The sequence below is a fragment of the Plecotus auritus genome (genome assembly GCF_963455305.1).
Source record: "Plecotus auritus genome assembly, chromosome: 9".
Classification (NCBI taxonomy): Eukaryota; Metazoa; Chordata; class Mammalia; order Chiroptera; family Vespertilionidae; genus Plecotus; species Plecotus auritus.
This window is the reverse complement of record NC_137783.1, coordinates 151240953-151261515: the sequence shown is the minus strand read 5'-3', so window position 1 is coordinate 151261515 and position 20563 is coordinate 151240953. Positions and strand designations below refer to the sequence as shown.

Genomic DNA, 20563 nt, shown 5'->3' with positions numbered 1-20563 from the left:
GGCTTAGCACCGCCGTTCTCCTGGCTGAGGTGAGGGAGCGAGGGTGGAGGCAGCATGGTCAGCACACAGCAGAGCACACAGCAGCCCCCGTGACGGCGGGCCCAGGCTGGCTTCCCGCCTCCTCACACCACCCACACGGGCCGGCCGGCCTGAGACACGGGGCCAAGGGGGCGTGCGTTTACTCCTTCCCCGGATCTGCATGCCTGCCCCGCTCCACGTCCCACAGGGGGGCTTCCACGGATGCCAGGAACTTGTAGCCATGGTCCTCCCCGCCCCCCGCTCCGCCCCCTCCCGGGAGCTTACAATCTAATTAAGACAACCTGAACCTCAAAATAGAAGTGTCCCAAAATAGTGCGGCCTGCGAGCCGGGCTCCCGTGCTGCCTGGCAGGAGGCGCCAGGTAAGGAGAGACTGGGCCCAGCCCGGCCCTCCTCCAGCTCCGGCCCCACCCCCACCCGGCCTCCTCCAAGTCCGGCCAGGAGGGCCCTGCCAGTCCTCACCTCCCTGCTTTGGCAAGGGCCTGAAATGGTGAAGGTCAGGCCGATGTTTCCTGGTTTAAAGGGCCACGTGCCAAGGGCTGTGCAAGTTTAAGATTCAGGAGCACGGGGAGCCGCCCGCGGGGGCTGCTGAGCCCCTTCTCACCCAGGAGCCGCGGGGAGATTGATCTTTAACCGAGGCCGCGCCCGGTGGAGATTCCTCCACCAGGTAACTCAGTAACACCAAGGCGTTGCATCTTATCATCTTTTAAAAACCCACCCGACCTTTCACTAGTGTTGGAGAGCCAGACACCCCAGGCAGCCCTGGGGTAACGAAACGGGGTAACGAAGCATCGGGGTCCACTCGGGACGGACGACCGTGCGGAGAGGTGATCGAGGCAGATCTGGGCCCGCGGGCCTGTGCTCGCCAGTGGTTCCAGGCGGCAGCCGGACACTCAGGCTCCCTGACCCCCACCCCCAGGAGACCTGCCGGGGTGCCGGCCGCTCTGGCCATGGCGTTCACGGAGCTCCTGGAGCGAGCGGGGGGCGTGGGCCTCTTCCAGACCCTGCAGGCCCTCACCCTCCTCCTCGCCTCCGTCTTCTTACCCTCCCAAATGCTCCTGGACAACTTCTCGGCGGCCACCCCGGGCCACCGCTGCTGGGCCCACCTGCTGGACAGCAGCTCCGAGGCCCCCACGAACCTCACCCCGGAGGCCCTTCTGGTCATTTCCATCCCACGGGGCCCCAACCAGGAGCCCCAGCAGTGTCGCCGCTTCCGCCACCCACAGTGGCAGCTCCTGGCGCCCAACGCCACGGCCACCAACTGGAGCGAGGCTGCCACGGAGCCGTGCGTGGACGGCTGGGTCTACGACCGCAGCACCTTCACCTCCACCATCGTGGCCGAGGTAAGCCCCCCCCCCCGCCCCCCCCCAGCTTTCCTCCTTCTGGTCTTCCAGGGCCGGCCGTCCACCCTGCAGGAAACGGCATGCTGTTCCCTCAACTTGCTCAGGCCCGATTCTGCTGTGCGGCCAGGGCCACAGGACCAACAGGGAGCCTTAGGACCTTACAGCCTGTTGGCGGATCCAGAATCAGTCAGCATTCAAACCGTTCATAGCAGCGTAGCCAACCTCCACCTTTCGCCTCTGACGCGGCAGGCACTGTTCCAAATGCTCTCCCTGTTCCAAATGCTCTCCCTGTCGCACAACCTCCCTGTGATCTCGTGGGCTGGGTCTTATTTTAATCCCCATTTAATAAAGGACCAAACAGAAGCGCAGAGAGGTGTCCTACCTTGTCCCAGGACACACAGCTAGAGTGTCCTGGGGGCCGGAGCCTGGTTCTGGGTCCCTCTCCTGTCCCGTCTCCAGTGGCCTAAGTGAGCGCCAAGGAGACAAGCAGGCCCTGTGAGTGGGGGAGGGACAGGCAGACGGGAAGGCCCCTCTGAGGAGGGGACATTGGAGGTGAGACCTGGGATACAGTGGGAGGAATCAGCCCCGTGGAGGTGGGGCAGCCTGGTCCAGGCGGGGTCTGAGTGGGAGCGCGTGGGCCTTGCTGGGGGGGCGGTGAGGGGCAGAGGCGGTGCTGCTCCCTGAGCAGGAGGGGCGGAGCCCCGTGGGGGAGGCGGGGCTCCATAGGGGAGGCGGGGCTCCATAGGGGAGGCGGGGCTCCACGGGGGAGGCGGGCCCCGTGGGGGGAGGCGGGGCCCAGTGGGGGAGGCGGGGCCCAGTGGGGGAGGCGGGCCCCGTGAGGGAGGCGGGCCCCCGTGGAGGGAGGCGGGCCCCGTGAGGGAGGCGGGCCCCCGTGGAGGGAGGCGGGCCCCGTGGGGGAGGCGGGCCCCCGTGGAGGGAGGCGGGCCCCGTGAGGGAGGCGGGCCCCCGTGGAGGGAGGCGGGCCCCGTGGGGGAGGCGGGCCCCGTGGGGGGAGGCGGGCCCCGTGGGGGGAGGCGGGGCCCGTGGGGGGAGGCGGGGCCCCGTGGGGGAGGCGGGGCCCCGTGGAGGGAGGCGGGCCCCCGTGTGGGAGGCGGGCCCCGTGGGGGGAGGCGGGGCCCCGTGGGGGGAGGCGGGGCCCCGTGGGGGGAGGCGGGCCCCGTGGGGGGAGGCGGGCCCCATCGGGGAGGCAGGTGAGGGCTGGGTTTTCCTCACAAGGTAAGTCCTGGGGCTCTGGGCAGGAAGTGCTGCGGCCTGGTTGCATTTTCCGGAGGTCGCTTTGCAGGTGGACCGTGCCCCTCAGGGACGGGGCTCCTACTGCCGTCACCCCCTCACCCCCAGAGAAGGACAAGAGCTCAGCTGTCAGGCTCCTGTGAGGACTGACCGGGAGGGGGCGGGGCGGGGTCAGAGGTCAGGGGTGGGTGCCCGCCCTGGGCCGGAGGCACAGCCCGTGAGAAGCAGCTGTAGCCCCAGTTCGGAGGAGGAACCAGGCTGCGAGGTGCAGCAGCTCGCCGCCCGCGTTCCCGGCCCGCAGTCAGCGGTTAGCACTGAGCTGTGGTTCACCCGTCCCAGGCCCACACCGTCCCCCCCGAGGGGCCTCCCCACTCAGACCAAGGCCCTGCCACACTGTGCCACGCGGTGGGCTGTGGGCAGAGGGAGGCCTGCGGCCAGCACACCGGCCCCCTCTTCACCCGGCCCCAGGGAGGGCCCCATGGTGGGCGGCCGAACCCGCAGGACCAGGCTGAGCAGGCGGGCCTGGCTGGGAACTCCCGGCCTGGGCCGCCCTTGCCACCCGGACCCCGCCGGTCCTCGCCCTGAGCCGGCTGGCGCATCTCCTTCCCTTCCAGTGGGGCCTGGTGTGCGGCAGCCGAGGCCTGAAGCCCGTGGGCCAGGCTGTCTTCATGGCCGGGAACCTGCTGGGCTCCTTGGCCTGGGGCCTCCTCTCCTGCTGGTGAGTCCTCCTCCCTCCCTGCTGGCGCCTTCAGGGAATGAGCGTGGAGCGTGCTTGTGCGTGCGTGCGCGTGTGCGTGTGCGTGTGTGTGTGTGTGTGTGTGTGTGCACGCATGTGTGTGCGCGCGCGCGTGTGTGGAGGCGGGCAGAGGTACAGAGATGTCACGAAAGGGTTCATGGTCCCTAAGAGAGTGGATTCTCTTGGTCCAGGTCTGGCCATGGGTCCCAGGTCACCAGGGGGCAGTGATGTCCCGAAGCCCTAGGCCAGTTAGGTGCCTGCCTGGGAGAAACCGCCCTGAGCACTGTTGCCCTCTGCCCTTGGCCATGGCACCAGCCTTTACTGAGCACCTACTGTGCGCCAGATGCTGCACAGTCCCTGCCTCAGGGAGCTCAGTCTTCTGGGGAGAAACAGACCCTCTTTTTAAACTTCAAGTCCATGACCTGCTGTGACATAGAAATACTCCCCCCACTTCTCCTCCTTCTCCTTTGCCCCCCCCGCCCCCGTCCCCCAGTGATGTGCCCAGGAAGTAATCCAGCGCCTTCCCCTCTGCCTCTGCCCTCTCCTGCCAGGCACCCCCATCCAGGACCCATGCCACCTACTCTGGCCCCTCAGCTTGTGGCCCTAACCGGCTGCTTGGAGCTTCCATTTGGAGGCCTCACTGCCAGGGCCCAGCCAGCCCCTCACACCAGCTCCATTCTGGAAAGCAGCCCCACCCTATGGCGTACCCCAGAACCCTAGAGCCACCCCTGTTTTCCTCCCCTCACCCCACTTTCACAAACACCCCAGCCCCACCCCTCCCTCTGCACGCTGCCCCCTTGCTCAGGTCACCACCATCCCAGGCCTGGGCAGCCCCCCGCCCCCCTCAGCCTCTGCTGGGCCGCAGCCAGCCCTGCACACTACGGTGACCTCGCAGCAGCTTGTGTGAGGATCAGGTGGGTGCTCAGGTCCCTGCCCACGGCTGCCTGGCGCTTGGCAGCCACCCCTCTGCTTGGTGCCCAGCACACAGGCCTCGGCTCCAGGCTCCTCCTCAGAGGGCCTTCCAGCCTGGCCGAGCTGGGGTCCTGCCCCTCCCTCAGCATAGCACCCCTCTGCGGCACCCACCATGTATTGTGTCCCCTCCAGACGTCGCTCCGAGAAGGCAGGGGCTCGGGGGTGGCACCCCAGTGCCGGCCTTGGCACAATTATAATGTCATAAGTGGGTGAAGGGTCTCCCAGCTCTGGCTCTCCGGGCAGCGGGCCCTGCGGTCCCACTGCTGAGTCCCAGCTCCCGCTCCCGTGTCCTCGCTTCCTGAAGCGGGTCCTCCTGTAAGTGGGGACCCGCCCCCGCCCTGGGGTTGCGGGATGTCATAGTGAGTCAATCGCGTGGAGCTCGCGCCGAGCCTGGCACAATGCTGGCCTCGAGCCTGGCGGGAGCCGGGCGCAGCGAGGGGCCCGCAGCCTCTGCTCCCTCCGCGGTGCGATGGTCCGCGTCCCCGTGACCTGGGTCAGAGCCAGGTGTGGCCCCGAACGTCACCGGTGGGCGGCGTCCTTGCTCGGGTGCTGCTCAGACAGGCGGGGCCCAGGCTGGCCCCCCTCTCTCCCATCGAACACTCACGAGCTTAGCTGAACGCAGGCAGCGGTTCAGGCTGGGCAGGCCCCGGGCTCAGCCCCCCGGGCGCGTGTGGGCACCGGGCCGAGGGCCCTCCAGGTGTGTGGGTTGTCACCTGGGAGCCCCTGTCACCGGGCACAGATAGGCGGCAGCTGGTTGGCTGGCTTGCCCAGGGCCCCCGGTGCTCAGCTCAGTCCCTTCGCTCAGTGTCTCGATTTTCACAGCAGCCCTGCAAGCAGGCCCTGGTGAATGCTTCCATTTCACAGGTGGGGAAACTGAGGCTCCGAGACATTGAGTAGGAGCTCAAGGTTACCCAGGACTCAAACCCATTCTTTTTTCCCCCATAATTTTCAAATTATTGTTTGATTTGAAAGAGAGAAGAAGAGAGAGGAGAGCGAGAGAGAGATGTGTTGTTCCACTTATTTACGCCTTCAGTGGTTAATTCTCGTATGTGCCCCAACCGGGCATTGAACCCACAACCTTGGCATATTGGGACAATGCTCTAACCACTGAGCTACCCACCCAGGGCCCAAAGTCCATTCTTGACCGTGAGGCTGCGCTGCCCGCTGAGAGCCAGGCGGCTGCCATTTCTGTGACACGCAGTCGCACGCGCTCCGGGGTCCCGAGCAGGAGGCGCTGCCTGAACTGGCATGCGGGCACGTGCGGCTCCAGCAGGCACCACCTCCTCCTCGATGTCCCAGGCCCTCTCCAGGCCCCGCGGTGCTTCTTCTCCCCAAACAGGTTTGGGCGGAAGTCCATGCTGAGCTGGTGCTGCCTACAGGTGGCCCTGGCCAACACCAGTGCCATCTTTGCCCCCAATTTCCTCGTCTACTGTGGCCTCCGGTTTTTGAATGCTTTCGGACTGGCCGGCATCATCCTGACCTCGACGACGCTCAGTGAGTCACCGGATCACCGAAGTGGGGAGGTGGGGAGGGTGGGGCTCCAGGCCACCACGCGTGCGCTCACCTGCACCTCCATCGCCTTCCAGTGGTGGAGTGGACCACGACCCGCAGGAGGGCTGTCACCATGACGATCCTGGGATGCACCTACTGCACAGGCCAGATGGTCCTGGGTGGTCTGGCCTTCGCCCTGCGGGACTGGCGAGCCCTCCATCTGGCCACGTCGATGCCCTTCTTTGCCATCTTCTTGGTATCCTTGTAGGTACAGTGTGGGGCCTTTTCCCTTGGGGAGAGCATCGCTGAACAGGAGCGGGACCCAGGGAGGGAGGGTGCCCCCCCCACCCCAGCACTCTGGCCGGCCACGGGTTCCAAAATGCTGAGAGCCATGGGAGGGAGTGATGTGAGCAGAGCCCCGGCTGGTGAGAGACAGTCTGGGACTCAGAGTTCCAGGGCATTTCAGCCAGAGGTTAGAGGGCCCCATCCAGCCCACTGGCCTCCCGCACATTGGCATCATCGCGCCCTCTCCCCACCCCACCCCCCCGCCACACACATTCACACATCACCTATCATGCCTGTGGGCATCCGTGTCGGTGAGGACTGGCATCAGATACGGAAGGATTTCATCCTCACTATTACGTTGGTGCCATGAAAATCCCTGGGGTCTGCAAACACCTGCTGGGGTTTGGGCGGGGGGCGGGGGGAGATACAGGAACAGACACAAATTCAGGTCCCCATAGGTTCTCGGTGCCTGTGAGTCAGCGTTGAGCTCACCTGGGCCCAGGTACATCTGTCTGCTCTGAGGTGTAGCGAGTCCTAAGGGCTCATTCATTTCTTCTCAAATGTTTGCCGCACTCCCACCCATGCCAGACATGGTTTTAGGCACAGGGGCCATAGCAGCAAATACAGCCACTGACCACATGGAGTTTTGTTGTATCAACAGGCTCCGTGGCAACGAGGAAGACAGCCCATAATTACACTAATTCGGCAGCCCCCCTGGTCGCACTGAGGGGCGTCCTGGGTGCTGTTGGTAACACCAATGAGGGACTGAGGCCCCAGAGAGAGAGGTTCAGTGACCTGCCCGAGGCCACACAGCAGGACTGGCACCCAGGCAGGCTGACTGCAAGCAGGGCCGAGAGCCTGTCGCTGGGAAAGCTCTGCCCCCTTCACCAGGGAGACCCCTCTCCCTGCCCATCTGCCTGAGGCCGGGAAGGAACAGACTCGCTTATAAAACTGTCTCCTCTGACTAGGGATGTTTTAAACGTGTGGTGTGTGTTTTTTGTTTGTTTGCTTTTAAATTCAGCATGGCGTACGCTTTCTGCCTTAGAAATGCCCCAGAAAAAAAAAAAAAGAAAGAAATGGCCCCAGGATCACCCAGGCCCGGGCAGCCTGTGTGCTGGCTGTGCCCCGTGCTCAGACGGGCAGGATCCCGGCAGCCAGGAAGCAGATGGAGCGGGCCCGGGGGAGCGGTGGCCAGGTGGCAGGGCGCATCTGAGACCATCAGGGACTGCGCTGCCCAGCCTGGCATTAGCAGTGGAGACGTGCTGCCTTTTCACGCCCACGGCAGCGGGAGGGTCTGCCGCCCACCTGACTGGGGCAGTGCCCGGCCTGCTCGAAAGAAGCAGAGGCCCAGCAGCACCCGCTTTCCTAACAGGTGGCTGCCGGAGTCCGCACGATGGCTCATTATCACGGGCAAACCAGGACGAGCGCTCCAGGAACTCAGAAAGGTGGCCAGGATAAACGGCCACAAGGAAGCCAAAAAGGCCCTGACCATAGAGGTGAGACGCTGCTGTTGGTGACCCAGAGTGTGGGACATGGCTGGGGAAGGGCACCCACCGATGTCTTATCAGTATTACCACCAACTTCACCACTGCCCACACCACCACCACCGCCATCACCACTACCATCACCACCATCACCACCTCCATTATCACCTCCATTATCACCACCACCATCACCACCACCTCCATCCTCATCACCACCACCACCACCACCATCACCACCATCACCACCTCCATTATCACCACCATCACCACCACCACCATCACCATCACCACCAGTACCACCACCATTACCACCATCACCACCACCTCCATCCTCATCACCACCACCACCACCACCTCCATCACTACCTTTACCACCACCACCTCCATCACCACCACCTCCATCCTCATCACCATCACCACCACCACCACTATCACCACCACCATCACCACTATCACCACCACCACCACCACCACCTTTACCACCACCACCATCACCACCACCTCTATAAAACACCACCACCTTTACCACTACCACCTCCATCACCACCACCACCACCTTTACCACCACCACCATCACCACCACCACCACCACCATCACCACCACTATCATCATTTCTACTCAAACCCAACTACCATCACTCCCACCAATAATAACACTACCACTAACATCAACACCATCATCAACAGCATTACAACTATCCACACTCCACCATCACCTCCATCACCTTCATCATCACCAGCAGACCACACTATCAACTTTATCTTCATCACCACTAGCATCACCATCAGCATCTCTACAAAACACCATCAACACCATCACCATTACCTTCACCACCATCATGACTGTCATCACCATCACCACCAATCACAATACAACCATTATCAACAACATATCCACATCACCACCACCTTATTATTCACCGCCTCAATCCACATGCTAGTACACTGCACACTCACCTCGGGCTTCTCCTTGTATTTGGGAACCAGGATGTTCTTATTTGAAGGTAGCTATCTCAAGGAGGCAGGTGTGGAGGATGTGCGGCCAAAGATGAGGGGAGGCAAAACGCCCTGGGGCGGGAGGATGGGGGAAGGCTTCTAGGAGGAGGCAGGCTGGAGCCGAGCAGGCCTGAACTGAGCACAGGGCAGGCAGGGCTCAGAGGCGCAGGAGGAGACTGGATGGGCACTGGGGCACAGGGAGCCCGTGCGGCTGGCACGCCCTGATGCCAGCCTTGGTGAGTGAGCGGAAGGTGGGCCTTGTGCAGCACCTGCCAAGAGCAGCCTGCGGCCTGCAGCCCCGAGGGCCGGAGCTGGGACACAGACTCGCCTTGCTTCCGAGTGGGTGGCCAGGTCTGCAGAAGCAGCTCAGCCAGGAGGCAGGGCAAACCTGCCTGTCCCCCTCCCCCTGGCCCCCTGGGGTTCTCCAGCCTCCACAGTCAAGGCCAGGCTCCCCATCATTCCGGACACCATTCCCGGGCCTGGGGGTGGGGCAAGGCGCCGCCCCATCCTCACGCCCTGTTCTCATTCTCCCCGGAGGTGCTGATGTCCTGCATGGAGGAGGAGGTGGCCTCGGCGAAGGCCCACCAGTCGCTGCTGGATCTGTTCCGCGTGCCCATTCTCCGCCGGAGAAGCTGCTGTCTGTTAGTGGTGAAGTACGCCACCCTTACCTCCCCTCCGGGACACAGAGCTGCGGAGGGCGGGGGAGTGCTGTGTGTGTGGGGACCCCTGCAGGCCTCTTTGGGGTGCGTTTCTGGCTGGGACAGGCAGCCCCCCAGGAGGCAAGAGAGAGGCAGTGCGTGGAGATGTGGTTGGACTGGAGGTCAGCTCCGCAAGAGGCCAGCTGGGGGGGAGGCCGCGGTCAGGCTGAGAGCACAGGGCAGGCGGGAGCCCCGGCCCCGCGGTGGCTGAGCGGACCCCTGCTTGTCAGCATTGGACTCACCCCAACAGCTCACCCCTAGCGGGCTGAGTGCCTGGGGCACCTGCTAACTGCTCTGACCAACCCTGTGAGGAAGTTCATTTACCCCCCACGCACAGGAGGGGACAGGGGCCCAGAGCGCAAGTAACTTGCCCGAGGTGACGAGAGGATTTGAGCCGAGGCCGAGCTGTCTCCTCTCCCAGATTCACCTGCTGGGCCCACGTGGAGCATGGAATCCTCGCCCCACCCCAGGAGGCCCTGTCTTGGCACCCCAGGGTGCCAGGGACCAAGAAAAGTCCCCTTAATAAAGCGATCGCAGTTAAAGTGACTTCTAGGAGGGCTTGTTGAAAGCGAGGGTCAGCTTCGATGGGGACTCATCCTATATAATAAAAGCCTAATATGCAAATTGACCAAATGATGGAACAACCGGTCGCTATGACAGGTACTGACCACCAGGGGGCAGACGCTCAACACAGGAGCTGCCTCCAGCCCGCAGGCCCCGACCAGTGGTGGCAGGGGGCGGGGCCAGCCAAGGCGGGTGCCAGCAGGGCCCCCCCCTCCCCATCACCCTGCTGGTTGCCCCACAGATCGGCCCTGATCGCCGGCCAGGCCTAGGGACCCTTTCCATGCACAAATTTCATGCACTGGACCTCTAGTCTTGAAATAAAACTGAAGGTTATGAAGCGTTTATTTTATGCTGTATTTGACCACATATAGGCTGTCTGGGTTATAATGGCAAACATTTGCTGCATGTTAGAACAGAGGCTGGATCACATGCTCTTTGTGTGTTCACGTTTCTTTCTGACATGTTAGAAGGACCACCCAGGTCGTCCTTCCCGCCTCCAGGCTTCCCGGGCGCTCCCCGGGGCCGCTCTGCAGGTTCTGGTGTTCAGAGCACAGGCTGGAGGGCGCCCTCTCCGTCTCCTTGGCTGTTAACCAGCGACTGGGCTGAGGCTCTGGGCCTCAGTGTCAGCCCCGTGTGTGCGCCGTGTCCCCTTCACTCCCTCCCTTCGCCGACGCGGAATCGCTGCGGCTACTCTACTGTGCGGCCGGCACAGCCTTCGGGTGACCTGACGCAGCAGGGGGGCGGGTGGGGGTGGGGGGCGTGTCCAGGTGAAACAGGGATGGGGACAGATTTGAAAAGTGGTCGAGAGCAAGTTCATGTCATGGCCACTTGTGGATCCAAATTCAATCTCCAAACCGGAAATTCAGCTGCTGTAGGTTCAGAGCCTGTGGCAGGGTGCCCTTCCCCCCCGCCCCCCAAGCAGACTGAGGTCCGCCAGTGGGGACCAACTTGGCAAGGGGTGGGGCCAGGTGGGGGAGAGGGAGAAGTCCTGTCACATTCACAGCCAGGCCCCAGGCCACCCCTGGGAGCTGGTGGCCCTTCTGCTTGTCCCTCTGGCCGGGGCCACCTGTCACCCAGCTGGGAGGCAGCACCCCAAGGCTGGGGAATGCACTTCCCATCCTGAAGGTGGGCCCAGCCGCCTTCCCCACAGAGACGTCCTTCTCTCCTGAGTCCCATCTTTAAAGACAGAATGGCCACCGAGAGGGGCAGTGGCCTCTGGTTACTAGAGCCGGAGCCAGGCTGTGGTTCCAGAAACAAAGCCAGGGGCACTGGAGCCGGACCGGGAGCAGCTCAGCTGACCGCAGGGCCCTGTCCACCTGGCCGGTCAAGCCTCCGTCTGATGGTGGCCAGGAGCCCGCCCAGGCCCCTGGCCACGCCCCACCCTGGAATGGAGGCGGCCACGGCCCTCCCCACCCTTTCCCGGGGGACAGCCTGGCCCTGGGGAGGCAGGTCCTGCTCTGGACGGGCTCCTGCAGGTCCGGCTGTGCGGGGTCGGGGGGCCTCTCCCCGACTTCTGGCTTTGCCCTGCAGCTTCTCCCACATGATCTCCTACTACGGGCTGGTCTTGGACCTGCAGAACCTGGGCCGTGACGTCTTCCTCCTCCAGGTCCTCTTTGGAGCCGTGGACTTCCTGGGCCGGGCCGCCAACAACGTCTTGCTCAGGTTCTTTGGCCGCCGCGTGGTCCTGGCCAGCTCCCAGGCCGTGGGAGGCCTCTCCATCCTGGCTAATGTGCTGGTGCCACCAGGTGAGGCCAGGGCAGCGGGAGAGGACAGGGCGCCGCTGACCGCCTGGGTCCTCGCTGCCCTGCCTGGCACCGCACCTAACACGCTGGCCTCCTCCCCTCCCGGCCCCGAGGCTGCGGGCCCATCGCCCCAGCTCTGCCCACGTCCATCACGGTGGCAGCCTTTGCCACGTCGTCTCAGGAGTCCAGTCCCCAAGCAGCCCCGCCCGTTTCCCTACGACATCGCGGTTGAGAGTGGTGAAGTCAGGCTGGCGGGAGCGGGAGCCAGGGCTGGAGCAGCCTCGGGCCGGGCCGGAGGCTGGAGCTGCAGGGGGAGAAGGGCCAGGAGGCTGGAGCTGCAGGGGGAGAAGGGCCAGGAGGCTGGAGCTGCAGGGGGAGAAGGGCCAGGAGGCTGGAGCTGCAGGGGGAGAAGGGCCAGGAGGCTGGAGCAGCCTCGGGCCGGAGGCTGGAGCTGCAGGGGGAGAAGGGCCAGGAGGCTGGAGCTGCAGGGGAGAAGGGCCAGGAGGCTGGAGCTGCAGGGGGAGAAGGGCCAGGAGGCTGGAGCTGCAGGGGGAGAAGGGCCAGGAGGCTGGAGCTGCAGGGGGAGAAGGGCCAGGAGGCAGACGGCCGTTAGGTTGCTGGGATGAGGCCGGACAGGCACCAAGTGTGTGGTTCTCTTCTCAGAAGCAAGAGGCAGTGAGCTGGGGCGGCCGGCGCCCTGACCTGGCTCTCCCTGCACGAGGCGCGATGCCTGGAGGCCTCTCCCGTCCCTTCTGTAGCTCAGGAGGGCCCCGGGCGGGGCAGGGTGGCTCCATGCCTGGACCTGGGCTTCCGTGAACCCAGCTATTCCCCGTGGTTCTCGGTGACCCCAGGACCCCCACAGGCAGGCGTTGGGACAGTGAGAAGGATTCTGGGTACCTGGGTCCCACATGATCCTCTCCTTCACGGGAAGGACCCAGGGCGCTCAGGGCCAAGAGGCCCCGCACAGCCACGGCCACCTGCTGGCCAGCTCCCCCACCCCAGACCTGGCTGGGTTCTCGCCTTGCACCCCCCTGACCACCGCCATGAGGTCCTCCTGCCCTGGCCGCCTGGCCCTGGCCGCCACCTGCTTCCGGCCCAGGGAGGCCTGTGAAGAGCCCAGCCTCCCTGCAGGCCGCCGGACACCTTCCGCAGACCCCGTCTCTCTCTCCTCTGCCCAGACCGGCAGGCCCTGCGTGTCGCCTGCGCCGTCCTGGGGAAGGGCTGTCTTGGCCTGTGCCTGACCTGCTACTCGGTCTACAAGTCGGAGCTCTTCCCGACCTCACTGCGGTAGGCGGGCTGCGGCCGTGCCCGGCTGCCAGGCGGTGGGTGAGAAAGGGACACCCTGAGAGGGCCGGCGGGGAGGCCAAGGAGGGCTGGGCACCCAGGGATACACAGCAGAGGGCAGAGGGGACCGGCTGCCAACATGGAGCTGAGCGCACGGCCCGCGTCCTGCCCCAAAGGCCACCCTCAGCCAGGGCCTCAGAGCAGCCCTTCCCGGCGTCGGGCCGGAGGCAGCCACACAAAGGCCCTCGGCCTCCAGGCCCGAGAAGAACCCTGGTGAGGGAGCCAAGGGCTGCCCTGGTACAGTGGGGACCCCTCCTTCTCCTCCCTGCCCCTCCCTGTCCCGGCAGAGTCACCCCTCAGAACCAAGGCTCCGTGGGACACGGAGAACCAGGGGTCTCACCCCCACATTGGGCAGCAGGGTAAACTGAGGCTTAAGGACTCAAATCAGAGGACTTCCTCAACAGACGGCAGGAGTGGCCCTCCGTTCCCCGACTCCCCCCAGTGCGCTTTCCCTCACTCTTGGCGCTCGCGTACTCGCTTGTCCATCCTTCCGTTCGTTTGTTGGATGTGCGTTGATCGAGTTTGTTGCTATTCTATACAAAGCGCAAGCTGGCAACGCAGGGGCTAGCAGGAGCCCTGAGCAAGCTTCCCAGTCCCCTAAGACCAGCATGGAGTGGGCCCTAGAGAGCTCCCAGAAGGAAGCTGGAAGGAGGCAGAGGCCCCCTAGAAGGGACAATCTGGGTGGGCTCCATGGAGGAGGTGACATTGAGGGAGACCTTGAGGAGGGCGACTCCCTTAGCCCAGTTTTTCCTCCCCTGGCATCTCCTGACCCAGCCAGATGTCCCCCTTTGGGGAAGTCCCCCCTCTGGAGTGCCAACTATGACAAGGGTTGGGGCCACGCCCTCTGCCCACAGGATGACGGCCGATGGCTTCCTGCAGTCGGCTGGGCGGCTGGGCGCTGTGATAGGGCCCCTGATCATGATGACCCGCCAGGCTCTGCCGCTGCTGCCCCCCCTCATCTACGGGGTCATCCTCATTGTTTCCAGCTTTGTCCTACCCTTCCTCCCGGAGACTCGGGGCCTCCCTCTCCCTGACACCATCCAGGACCTGGAGAGCCAGTGAGTGACCCCTGGCCCCTGGGAGCAACCCCTGGCCCCTGGGAGTGACCCCTGGCCCCTGGGAGCGACCCCTGGCCCCTGGGAGCGATCCCTGGCCCCTGGGAGCGGCCCCTGGCCCCTGGGAGCGACCCCTGGCCCCTGGAGCGACCCCTGGCCCCTGGGAGCGATCCCTGGCCCCTGGGAGCGGCCCCTGGCCCCTGGGAGCGACCCCTGGCCCCTGGGAGCGACCCCTGGCCCCTGGGAGCAACCCCTGGCCGCTGGGAGCGGGCGGCTTCCTCTCGCACACACTGTCGCGGGGCGGGCAGATGTGGTGGCCACCGGTCAGAGAGCCGTCCTGGGTGGGGAGGGCGGGGCCTGGGCTGGGCTTGTCATCGGGTGACCCCACGCCCAGGGCAGCGGCACAGAGGGCGGCCAGCCTTCTGTCTCTGAAACCATTTCACCCTGACAACAACCCTGCGCGGAGAGACCATCGATCGCGCTCTGCATTTACAAGGCGAGATGAAGCGGCTTATCCGAGGTCCCACAGGGAGAAAGGGACGGTACTTGGGCAGGAACACGTGATGGTTCCGAGCCAGCTCTGCAGCCAGGCTGCCCGCAGCTGAGTCCCTGCGTACCTGGGCGTGTGGCTAACCTCTCCCCAAAGCTGATGGAGAGGCAGCCTCAGCGGTCCGGGGCGGGGGTGCGCCGAGGGGGGTTCCCACAGAGCATTCCAGGCCCACAGATCCGCAGGTGCGTGGGTTCTCTTGGGCCCTCCAGGAACAAATCATGCCACCCTCATGGATGTTCCTGGAGAGACTAGAAGTGAGGGAACATTCCTCAGCGCTTCCTATAGTCAGACTCACCTTTCCGTGTCCGCTGCCTCGTTTGTAAAAGGGTGTTAAAAAAGGAAAGAACACGCAGCTCGCTCCAAGAGTCGTTTTGGGGTTTAAATTATACAAAAGCTCCAAGGCCAGGGCCTGGCCCCGCACCCCCTCTATGGGCGCGGCTGCGGTGTCCGGGGCGAGGGTACTTACGGGGAGCCCTCAGGCAGAGCAGGGCCAGGCCACGATGACAGTGACAGCGACCGCGGGTGCTTGGCGGCCTCCTTGTTTAAGACAGCCTCTCCCTGCATCCAGACGATACCCAGGGTGCCACGTGCAGCTCCGCTGTGGAGGCCACGGAGGGGCTGGAGGCGGTGCACTTGCTGGGGTGCCCAGCCGAGCAGCAGACGCTGGCACGTGGCTCACTCGGCGTGTGCCGCAGGGTTCAGGCACCTGCTGTGCTCCGGGTGTAGGGTAGTCAGAGGACCCTCATCCCTTAGAGCTGCGCTCCCCTAACAGCCGCCCCGTTCTGCCCCCACGCTCCCAGGAGCGGCCATCCAGCCCCTCATGGTCTCTCTGTTGGTCCTTCCTTCCAGAAGGTCGGCAGCAGCCGGGGGCACCTGGCGAGAGGCGGTCATTACAGAAAGCACCTGGTTCTAGAAATGATCCACGTGGAGGGACCTGCCTCATCTCCAACCAGAGGGCCGAAGCCACGCGGGCAGCCTGGAGGGTTGGGTGTGGCCGGGCCAGGCGGCCGTCCGGCTCTCCCTACCCGGGTCCGACTCCCCACCTGCTTCGGCCTAGAGGAGCCCGGGGCTGCCCCACGTCCACTCCATTAACAAGGCGGCCCCTCCTTCCCTGCCAGGCTCCGGCTTCTCCCCTTCCCTCAGCCCCTCCCCCACCGCACAGCCCCTCCCCCTAGTTCCAGAGTGGATCATAGGACAGACCAGGGCAGGGTCCAGACAGACCTGGGCTCCAGTCTCACCCCACCCCTTACAGAGTCCTCATTCGTACCATGGAGCCATCACGGAACCTACCCCCCAGGGTGGGCAACGGGGCTCATGGGCCTTAGCACAGACCAGACGCCCCGGGCACCCGTGAAGGAGGCGGGGGGGGGGGGGGGGGCGGGGAGGGCGGAATTCGGGCCCAGCCCCTCACCTGACCGGGCTGTGTGCACTCTGAGAGGTGTCTCCTCGGCCTCCTGTTTACCCTGCGGGCGAGGGAGTGGTTGCAGGGATGGCCGCACACCTGACAGCGGCCCTGACAGGTGGATGGGGCCGTGCGAGCTCCCAGCGCTGGCCCGTGGCTGTGCTCAGGGCAGCGAGCCGCCTGGGGCTGCCGAGGAGGCTCGTTGGTATCCAGAGGGCGGTGCCCCTGGTTGCTGAGGGAGGGGTCATGGCTGATTTGAACGATGTCACAGGTTGGCAGGAAACTAAAACACTCTTCTCAGGGATGCGGGGACTGTGCCCGGTCCCCTAGAGACGAGGTGTCATCCGGCCAGGGGACCTTGTCCAGGGAGCAGGAGGGGGAGAGAAACTCGCTGTTAGGCCTCCGAGAACCTCCTGGTTTCACCAGAGGTCACAAAGCACGAGATTTAAATTCACGCAGACCCGCCCTGTGCGGGCAGCAGCCCAGGCGTTGAAACCGTCGGGTAATTGCGCTGACCACCTATGTGGGAGGTGAAGAAACTAACGTCCAGAGAGACGGAGTGACAGGGTGAACCCCGGCCCGACTCCCAGCCCAGGGCCCTTCCGGACACCGAGCTCCTCCCTCACCTACACCTTCCGAGCCCGTTATCTGCAGCCTCATCACAAAGTTACGAGTTTCCCCGGAGATCGGACTCAGTAGACAACTGTCCACTCTCCTTGGCCAACTCAGGGAACCCTCAGGCCCCAGGCTCCCCATCCAGGCATTCCCGCTCCCTCTCACCTTGATGCACTGGAGTGATCAGACCCAATTCAAGTCAAATCCCCTTTCTGCTCAGAACCCTCTGGCGCCTTGTGATCAAGATCATACTCCCCCAGCCTCCCTTCACATGTAATAAATTTTAAGTGACTTAAATGACACATCGTCTGTTCTTGGATCATCATGGAATTAAACTAGAAATCAGTAACAGAGAGAAATCTAAAAACCTCCTTCAACCTAAACAGCACATTTCTAAATGACCCATAGGTCAGAGAAGACATCACAAAGCAAATTAGAAAATATTTTGAACTATTTTAAAATTTTTAATGATATATCAAAAATTGTAGGATGAAGTTAAAGCAGTGATTAGAGTAAAATTTATATCATTAAATGCCTACATTAAAAAGGAAGAAAGTCTCAAATCAAATACATCAGCTTAAGAAATGAGGAAAAAAAAAGCGAATTAAACCTAAACTAAGTCGGAGACAGGAAATAATAAACAGTACAAACCCAAGAAACAGAAACAAACCTGAAGCTGGTTCTTGGAGAAGATCAATAAAATCTATAACCTCTAGACACTGATTTGGAAAAAAGAGAAAAGACACACATTACCGATATCAGAAATGAAAAGGGAAGCATCACTATAAATCCTACAGACATTAAAATGATAAGGGAATAGTATGAGCAATATTTTATTACCAACTAGAGGCCCAGTGCACGAATTTGTGCACCGGTGGGGTCCAGCCGGCCCAGCCCCAATCGAGGAGGATCACGGCTGGCCTGTCAGGAGGAGGAGATGGCAGGAGGTTGGCTGGCCAGCCCACCCCCAATTGGGGTGGGGGGACCAATTGGGGGCCAGTGACCTGGGGGAGGGGCCATGGGTGGTTGGCTACCTGGCCCCGCCCCCTATTGAGGTGGGGGTACAATCAGGGGTGAGGCTGGCTAGGGGGGTGGCTGCAGGCTGAGCAGGGTGGTGGGGGCCCATTGGGGGCATGGCCAGCCGTGGGGAGGAGCTGCAGGAGGTTGGCCAGCCAGCTCCACCCCCTATTGGGGTGGGGAGGTGCAATCAGGGTCAGGCCAGCTGGGGGGGGGGCTGTGGGCCTATCATGGTGGGGCGGGCTGATCAGGGGCGGGGCTGGCCAGGGGGAAGGGAGGGGGTATTTGGCCAGCCCACCCCGCTCTTGATCCGGGTGGGAGAGTCCGGTCAGGAGCAGGCCGGCAGTGGGGAGGGGCTGCGAGGTTGGCCGGTCAGCCCCACACCCTGATCAGGCCGGTTCGCTGGCCACAGTGGGGGTCATAGTGACCGGTTGTTACAGTCGTAGGGCCATTACGGTTGCTGGCTTTTTATATATATAGATTAGACAACTTGGATGAAATTAACACATTTCTTGAAGGATACAAACCACCGAAGCTCACTCAAGAAGAAATAGATAACACTGTTAGCCCTGCATCTATTACAGAATTTGAACTTACGGCTTAAAGCCTTCCCACAGAGAAAAGTCCAGGCCTTGTTGGTTAATGGTTTCACTGGCTAATTCTGCCAAACATTTAAGCAAGAAATACTGCCAATTCTACTCAAAGTCCTCCTTAAAATTGAAAAAGCACCTCCTGGACTTAGCAAAATTCATACTGTGAGGGCAGCATTACTCTGACAGCAAAGTCAGAAAACACACACATCTATATATATAAAAGCCCAGTGACCGGAACGCTGGAATGACCGGAATGACTGGTTGCTATGATTGGAATGACCGGTCACTATGACATGCACTGGGGCTAGCCAACCTCCACGTCTCCCCACCCCCGCTGTCCCAGTCCGATGGGCCCCCATCAGGGCAGGCCGGCCGGACGCCACCTGTGTACAAATTCATGCACTGGGTCTCCAGTAAGAAAAGAAAACTACAAGTCAATATCTCTTGCAAACACAGACACACAACTTTTTTTTTTTTTGCATTTTAATTTCTTTATTGGTTAAGGTATTACATATTTGTCCTCATCCCCCCATTACCTTAAAACTGCCCCCCCACCTCTGCCCTCACCCCCTGTTGTCTGTAGACACACAAATTCTTAATAAATATTTAGGAAATTGAATCCAACAATATATTAAAAAGGGCAACACATCATGACCAAGTGGAGTTTGTCCCAGGAATTCAAAGTTGGTTTAATATTCAAAAATCAAGGTAAATAATCAAAACCATCTCAATAGAAAGAGCATTTCACGAAATTCAGCGTTTAGTCCTTATAAATGGCATTCAGCAAACCAGGAACACAGGGGAAGCTGCTCCGCCTGGTAAAGGCACCTGCGAAAAACCTAGTGGTGCACCACGTTAATGGTGGAGAACTGGGGGCTTTCCTAAGTTATAAATGAATCTAGGATGTCCACTTTTATCCCTTCTGTTCAACATTGGTCCTCATCAGTGCAACTAAGGCAAGAAAAAAATAAGTAAAAGGCACACAGATTAGAAAGGAAGACAGAACTGTCTTTATCTGCAGACGGCATGATTGTAGAAAATACTTAAAAATCTACTAAAACGTTACTAGGAATAATAAAGGAGTTTAGTAAGGTTGCAGGATACAAGGTCAATATACAAAAATCTATTGTATTTCTGTATGCTAGTAATAATCAGAAAATACCACTAAACAGCACAGGGCAGAAAGGCAAGATCCATACATACACTAAAAACTATGAAACATTGCTGAAAAATTAAAGAAGACCTAAATAAATGGAGAGATATACCATGTTCATGGATTGGAAGACTCTATTACCAAGATGTCAATTTTCCACATAGGAATTTATGGATTCAGTGCAATCCTAGTCAAATGCCAGCCCAGCATGCCGGGTGATACCCCGCGGGGGTCCTGGGCCTGGCAATGAGGGGGGGGCATGACATCACAGGAACCACTCAGGTCTCATCAGGCTCTGCGGGTGGCGGGGGGCTGGTGGGGCTTCCGCCTGCCTAGGTCCCGGAGGAGGTGCCTAAGGGAGCCTGTGGCTTTTCCAGCCAGTCACGTGTAGCACGTACAATTCTAAGAGCTGAGAACGGACTTCCTGTCAGAGATACAACTGTCATGGCTCAGGAAAACCCCTTGGCCAGGCCACGTGGGGAAGGTGAGACCCCGAGGACATCTGTTTTTGCAGAAGAAAGAGCAGCAAAAGGGAGAGAAGGAGCAGACCTCTGTGGTGGGGGAAAGCAGAGGAGAGAGAGGGTGGGGAGGACAGCAAGTGGGACTATACAGTCCACATAGGCAGGGGTGTGCCCAGGGCTGTGGGCAAATGTGCCCTCTGTCTCCTTGAGCCTCGAGGACTTAGGCAAATGGTGCATGTGTGTGTGCACCTGTGCGCATGCGTGTGCATCTGTGTGTGTGTGTGTGTGTGTGTGCCTGTGTGCATGCATGCATGTGTGTCTGTGTAAATGAAGGTGGGGGCTGACACCCACATGCATATGCATCCAGGATACAGGTGAGTCCAGGACAGAAACACAGGGACGATCACAAGTCCCGTGGCAGACAATGGGCGGGGACAGGATCCTTCCAGGAGCTGGGAGGCCCCCCTGCACCCTCCCCCCAAACCTTCCTGCATTTTGCTCCAACGGTTCGGGTGGGAGTGAGCCAGAGGGCCCAGACCCCTGTCCCCTGCATTCCAGGTGTTTTTCTCAGAGAAGAAGAAGAATGCTGCACTAAAGCCATCACATCGCCCGGCCGGCGGGCTCAGTGTTTGAGCGTCGACCTGTAAACCAGAAGGTTCCAGCTGGGTTCCAGGTCAGGGCACAGGCCCAGACTGCAGCTCAGTCCCCAGCGTGGGGCGTGCAGGAGGCAGCCGATCGTGGTTCTCTCTCATCACTGATGTTTCTCTCTCTCTC

The 20563-nt window shown here is 61.5% G+C and overlaps 1 protein-coding gene across 1 annotated transcript; it reads left to right on the top strand.

Annotated features, from left to right (window-relative positions):
* Positions 1-987: 987 nt before the first annotated feature.
* SLC22A11 (solute carrier family 22 member 11) lies at positions 988-14005 on the top strand (the record flags this gene model as incomplete). Its single annotated transcript, XM_080640741.1, has 9 exons — positions 988-1380; positions 3246-3349; positions 5679-5833; positions 5926-6094; positions 7488-7611; positions 9133-9248; positions 11388-11602; positions 12778-12886; positions 13798-14005. The coding sequence occupies 9 exons, from the start codon at positions 988-990 to the stop codon at positions 14003-14005; spliced, it is 1593 nt and encodes a 530-aa protein (XP_080496867.1).
* Positions 14006-20563: the final 6558 nt, after the last annotated feature.